We start from the raw sequence: 7271 nt of genomic DNA on the forward strand, positions 1-7271 counted from the left end.
TATTTGACTTTTCAACTCATTTACCCAATCAATAGGAATATGACAAGTAGTGCTATATTTCTTAAAATAATTATAAAAAAATAGATAAAAAAATAATATAAAACAAAGAATGAGATAATTTGGTAGAAACAAAAGCCAATACCTTGTTACTGTATCGGTTCTTTATCTCTCCCCTCATGCCTTTGTTAATTCTTCTTTCTCCATACATCACAAACCAACATACCTCTTCACCTTTATCTCCTGTTAACAACCAAAATAGCAACACACACATAAAAAAAATCAAAAGGAAAAAATAATGACTGTGAGGTGATGAAAATGGCCATGGCGACTTCGTGTGGACTGGTTGCACGACGGCCATGAGCTGGGTCGACCGGAATCTGCAGTCGCGACGGTCGGAAGGCAAAATCGGCGGGTGGCATATCCGTGAAGCTTTGGTGCGGTCGTGCAGGTACGCATCGGAGATAGAAGGTGTCGCACAGAGGCGATCGTGCCATGGCATCACAGATGTCGGAAGTTGCAGCGACGTGGTCGGAGTGGATGGAATCATGCCAGTTCAGTTGTTGGACGGTGGATGATAGGCCCAACAGAATTGTGAAGAAGCCCACATGGCAGCAAGATTATATTATGGATTAAACTTTTAAATTCTAAGTTAGAACTTTACTTTTATTTCCTCCAAATGGGCTCAGCCAGATTATTATCTAAGGCCCATATTCTAAGCTTTGTATTTAAGGTGCTGCTGCCTCTTTTCTCAGCATGCTGAATTAAGAATATATTTTATTTTGTCTCAATTTTATCTTCTTCTCTTTGAGTAGAACCCTAGTTTATGGTAGTAGCAAAACCCTTCTTATCATTTGGTGCTTTCATTTACCTTCTCCATGCCTCCCAAACTCACAAATCCTACCCCCAAAGACATAGAGGACACTCTCCAAGCCACAAACCAGCGGATTGAAAACCTTATATCTACCCATGAAAACCTTGAATCCTCCATGGAAGCTAATAATCAAGCTGTAGCATTACAGCTAGGCCAGATCCACAACAACCACACAACGTTAGAAACAACTATGAACAACAATTTTGCTGCACTTACAACCCTCATGACTCAACAATTTGCTGCTATGAATGCAACTGCTGCTGTCTCTAGATCTAACCCTACCTCACCACACACATCTACAACCAGATCTACACATATTCCCACCACTACCCTTACAGCTACACCTATATCTACCCCTCTAGCAGCCACACGCCCTAATTTAAGTAACCCTATACCCTCTTCCCCCCAAATCCACTCCACCCTCATCTCAACCCAACTTTACTCACCACCACCACCACCTCCACCACCCTTCACCCTCCCTTTCTCTACCCTCCACTCTTCAAATTCTGCATTTTCCCCTTATTCAACCAGCTTCACAAACCCATTTCCACCTAATTATATCCAGCCACCTCAAATTTTAACACAACCCCAAACCCTCCTTCACACCTCTTTTCCCCAAACCAGCAACATCCCACAGCCCTCCCTTTTTGCCACATACCCATATCCCAACATTCCACCTCATCAAAGCCAATACACAAACCCCCCACCACCAAATTCAGGTTTTAGACATCCAAAAATTGAATTGAGTTATTTTGATGGTACAGATGCATTGGAGTGGCTTTTTCAAGCTGAACAATTCTTTGCTTTCTATAGCATCCCTTATGAAAATCGTTTGCCCATGGCAGCTTTTTATATGAAAGGAGATGCTCTTGGTTGGTATAAATGGATGTTTCAAAGTAATGAACTTACTACGTGGGAAGCTTTTTCAAAAGCTTTGGAATTACGTTTTGGTCCTTCGACGTATGAAAACCATCAAGCCCAATTATTTAAACTTAGACAGCATGGTTCAGTTACTGAATACCAAGCCAGCTTTGAGAAACTAGGAAACCGTGTGGTTGGATTACCCCCAGATGCAATATTAAATTGTTTTATTTCTGGTTTGATTCCGGAAATCCGTAATGAATTAGCCGTACAGCGCCCACATTCTATTACCCATGCTATTGGCTTAGCAAAACTTATTGAGGCAAAGCTAAAAGATTCCAAACCCAGGTTCAAAAGCCCAAGCTACTCAGCACCTACCCAATCCACCTACCCAAAGCAACCTTATAACCAATCACCTACAGCAGCTGTCCCTAAACCCCTTACTGTTTCTCAGCCACCCACTAACATGGGCCGCTTCCCAATACGTCGAATTACTCCTGCACAGCAGGATGAACGTCGTGCCAAGGGATTATGTTTTAATTGCGATGAAAAGTTCATTCCAGGTCATCGATGTACAAATGGTAAATTCTTGTTACTCATGATTGATGATGATGTTTCTCCTACTGCCAATGAGAATCCTGTTGAGATCACTCAGCCTACAGAAGTGGAATGTGACAACTCAGAATTAGAGGAGACTTATTTCCAACTGTCCCCACAAGCTGCATGTGGTCAATTTTCACCTAAGACATTAAAATTCAAGGATTTAATTGATGGGTTAGTTGTAACAGTTCTAATAGACACAGGAAGCACTCATAACATTCTGCAACCCAGGATTGCTACCCACCTCAAAATACCAAACACTCCAATTCCAAATTTTTCTGTCATGGTGGGAAATGGCTCTAAGTTAGAATGTTCCGGTTTGTGCTCAAAGGTTCCAATAACACTCCAAGATCACTTATTTTTTATACCTTTTTACTTGATTCCAATTGAAGGAGCTGATGTAGTATTGGGAATGGAATGGTTACGCACACTTGGCCCAATCGTTGCAGATTTCTCCATTCCCGAAATATCATTCACTTATGAAGATAAAAATCTTACTATTCAAGGTGACACAAATCAGACTCCAACACCCTCCACTTTCACCCAACTCTGTCACCTTTTGCACACTGATTCTGTTGCTTCCATGCACCTCCTAATTTACCAACCAACCAATGACTCAACCATTATTAACCCAAACTCATATCCAGCAAACCTACCCAACAACACACAACCAGAAATAGCTAATCTCATCAAATCCTACCCAACAGTTTTCCAGCCCCCTCATGGTTTACCTCCTAGCCGCCCACATGACCACCACATCCCTCTAAACCCCAATACTGCTCCAATCAACGTTCGCCCCTATCGCTATCCACACTCCCAAAAGGAAGCAATGACTACCCTAATTCATGAAATGCTTGCTGAAGGCATTATCAAACCTAGCACTAGCCCTTTTTCCTCACCCGTGCTCTTAGTTCGCAAAAAAGATGGCTCATGGCGTTTTTGCGTTGATTATCGTGCCCTAAATGCAGCAACTATCCGCGACCGATTTCCCATACCCACAATCGATGAACTATTTGATGAGTTGGGTTCTGCTACTTTGTTTACAAAGATTGACCTAAGGTCAGGCTACCATCAAATTAGGGTTGTACCTGAAGACACTCATAAGACGGCATTTAGAACCTTTGATGGGCACTACGAGTTTTTGGTGATGCCATTTGGCCTAACTAATGCTCCTAGTACTTTTCAATCGGCGATGAATGACCTCTTACGACCTTATTTGAGACGGTTTGTTCTTGTTTTCTTTTATGATATCTTAATTTACAGCAATTCCTATTCTGATCATTTACTTCATTTAACTTTGATTTTAGACCTACTTGCTTCAAATAAGTTTGTTGCAAAACTTTCTAAGTGTGTTTTTGCAGTTCCTAAGGTCGATTATCTAGGTCACGTCATTTCTTTTAATGGAGTTACCCCTGATCCTGACAAAATACAAGCAATTTTAGAATGGCCAGCGCCACGTTCACTCACGCAACTTAGGGGATTTTTGGGCCTCACCGGTTTTTACAGACGTTTTGTCCGCCACTACGCCACACTCGCCGCTCCTCTCACCGATTTATTGCGTTTCACTAAGTTTACATGGAGTACAGAAGCTGAGAGTGCTTTTACAAATTTAAAAAAAATCATGACGGAAACCCCAGTTTTAGCTCTTCCAGACTTCAGCAAGACGTTTGTTGTAGAAACTGATGCATCTGCGGTTGCCATTGGTGCTGTTCTCTCACAATCTGGTCACCCCTTGGCATTCTTCAGCAAGAAAATGTGTCAACGGTTACAGGCAGCTTCTGTCTACGTTAGGGAAATGTACGCAATATATGAGGCAGTCAAAAAATGGCGCCAGTACCTGGTAGGAAGACATTTTCATATTTTTACAGATCAGAAAAGTCTCGAGAATCTTTTAGTACAAACAATCCAAACCCCAGAACAAAAAAAATGGGCGGCAAAACTACAAGGTTTCAGTTTCGAAATATTTTACAAACCTGGCAAAACCAACAGTGTAGCTGATGCCTTGAGTAGACGCCATACAGAGGAGCATGCCTTCATGTTTGCAATCTCATCCACAGTTCCAATCTTCATCTCCCAACTCCAACAATACTATGCAAACAACATGAAAGGAAAGGACCTGATTAAAAAGTACCAAAATGACAAAAAGATGCAGTCACTCTTTCAATACAGACAGGGTCTACTTTATTTTAAAGATCGCATATTTTTACCTGACGATCTGGAATTTAGAGCATCGATTCTCAAAGAGTGTCACAGTACTCCATCTGCAGGGCATTCAGGTTTGAAACCAACTCTGTCTCGCATTTCAGCTACCTTTCTGTGGCCGGGCCTACACAAAGATGTCAAGAGCTTTGTGCGCTGTTGCTCCTCTTGCCAACAGAACAAATACCTGACATCAAAGAAACAAGGGTTAATACAACCTTTAGAAATACCAAAACAGGTTTGGGAAGACTTATCCATGGATTTCATCACCCACCTCCCCAAGTCTTTCGGCCACTCTGTTATTTGGGTTATTTGTGACAGACTTTCAAAGTTTGCACACTTCGTTGCCTTACCATCCAAGTTCTCGGCCATTGATTTAGCAAGGCGGTTTTCCGTTGAGATCTGTAGACTGCACGGGATTCCGAAAACGATCGTGTCCGACAAAGATCCAATATTCTTGAGCACTTTCTGGAAGGAGCTTTTTCGAGTGCAAGGAACAACCCTAAAATACAGTACAGCGTATCATCCTGAGACGGACGGCCAAACAGAGGTTTTAAATAGATGTTTAGAAACATACCTGCGGTGTTTTACAAGTGATAATCCCAGACAGTGGTTCAAATATCTGCACTTGGCCGAGTTTTGGCATAACTCTTGTTTCCACTCCGCAATCAAAATGACGCCTTTTGAAGCCCTGTATGGTCGACCACCACCAGCCATTAAGGATTATGTAAAAGGGTTTTCCACCGTGCCGTTACTTGATTCAACACTGCATCAAAGACAAACCATCCTCAATACACTAAAAATAAATTTGAACCGCAGTCAAAAAATTATGCAAGATCAGGCAAACAAAAAACGTAGAGACTGTACCTTCACCACCGGCGACCTGGTTTTACTGAGATTGCAACCTTATCGTCAAACCTCTGTTCATCGCAGGACCTCTCAGAAGCTTTCAAAGAGATATTACGGCCCTTTCCCTGTGTTACGCAAAATAGGCCCGGTCGCTTATGAGCTACAACTGCCATCTTCTTCTAAGATCCATCCTGTTTTCCATGTTTCTCAGCTGAGATCTTTCCATCCTCAAGCCCTACAAGCTAGACCAATTCCCCTACCGGAGAATGTTAGAGAGAACGAAGAAGAAGGTGTTGACACGGGTTTTGATTCAGAAGGAGAGGTGAGGCAAGTGAATAACGTGACGAAAAGGGATGTTTGGGACTCTAATAGTGTTCAAGACTCTTTGCAGAAAAGGGGAGAGAATGAAGTGGCTCAAGAAAATATTGAAGTTCGAAGTGATTCTGAGGCAAGAGATGTATCTAATACTCCAACTAGTTTTTCTAAGACTTTGAAGTACAAGCCAAGTGCACCTCCTTTTTCTCCAACGTCTCAAAAGGACCTAGAAGGCCACGCCAAATTTCCACCGTTGGATGCTATCACACCCAAATCCGGACCATCCACCAACATTGGATCCTCTTCTCATTCAACCCGGGCCCCACCTGTCACTCCCCTCACGCTCTCCAAACCGGCAAACCCATGTGCTCCCAGCTGTAAAGTTTCTGCTACACTAAATGCTCCACTGCCCAAGACAAGCTTTCAAACACGCTTCCACAGTTCTCCACACACGCCTTCCCTTTCCCCACCGTTGGATCTCCAACGTTCTTCCTTGCTTCACCATAAAGTTGACACGCGTGCTGCTGTTTCTGTTCCCACAACACAGCTGGATCCTACTACCACGGCTAACCCTACTTTCACTCATTCACGTGACATTATTGCAATCCCTTACAGTGGGCCGGGTCTTCCAAGACATTTCTCTAACCTTGAGGACAAGGTTCTCATTGGGATGGATAGTAGTGATAGGCCCAACAGAATTGTGAAGAAGCCCACATGGCAGCAAGATTATATTATGGATTAAACTTTTAAATTCTAAGTTAGAACTTTACTTTTATTTCCTCCAAATGGGCTCAGCCAGATTATTATCTAAGGCCCATATTCTAAGCTTTGTATTTAAGGTGTTGCTGCCTCTTTTCTCAGCATGCTGAATTAAGAATATATTTTATTTTGTCTCAATTTTATCTTCTTCTCTTTGAGTAGAACCCTAGTTTATGGTAGTAGCAAAACCCTTCTTATCAGTGGAGACCCATTACGGTACAGCTGTTAGTTTTTGTGATGTGTAAAAGTGATTTGGAAAATGATTAGAAAACTAGTGCAAAAGTACGTGAATGAGAAAGTCAATTGGTGAAAAGTTTTTGTGTATCATAATGGCCTCCCCCTTTTGTGATTTTTTCGATTTTGTTTTATAGACTTAGGATTTGGTTTTAAATTAGGAAATAGTTTAAGAGTCATTACCAATTATTTGTATAATTTGATCTTGTTTTTAAAGATTGAGATTTGTAAAATATTTTCTTGATTCAATTCGATTAAAGTGTAGTATCTGTATTTTAATTGCATGAAAATCCTTCCTATTCTGTATTTTGACTTACGTTTGATTCGGTTGGGCTTGGGTTAGATTAGAGTTTTTTGGGTTTGTGTTGGGGACGTTGATGGTGGCCTATGGTGGAGGGAGATGAACAGGGATCACACAAAAACTTAGCTTTGACTTAGATCAACTAATTCTTAAAATTAATTAAAATATAGTTAATAATAATAATATGTTAGTTAGAGTTAATATAAAACTAAATAACTTAGTAATTTAATTTACAAAACAAATATGAATTAGTTCACAAGTTAAATAGACAAATGGAAAAAG

At 41.2% G+C, this 7271-nt stretch overlaps 1 protein-coding gene across 1 annotated transcript; it reads left to right on the forward strand.

Annotated features, from left to right (window-relative positions):
• Positions 1-875: 875 nt before the first annotated feature.
• LOC131630580 (uncharacterized) lies at positions 876-6437 on the forward strand. The gene has a single exon (XM_058901359.1). The coding sequence runs from the start codon at positions 876-878 to the stop codon at positions 6435-6437; it is 5562 nt and encodes a 1853-aa protein (XP_058757342.1).
• Positions 6438-7271: the final 834 nt, after the last annotated feature.

This window comes from Vicia villosa, unplaced genomic scaffold (genome assembly GCF_029867415.1).
Source record: "Vicia villosa cultivar HV-30 ecotype Madison, WI unplaced genomic scaffold, Vvil1.0 ctg.000700F_1_1, whole genome shotgun sequence".
Lineage (NCBI taxonomy): Eukaryota > Viridiplantae > Streptophyta > Magnoliopsida > Fabales > Fabaceae > Vicia > Vicia villosa.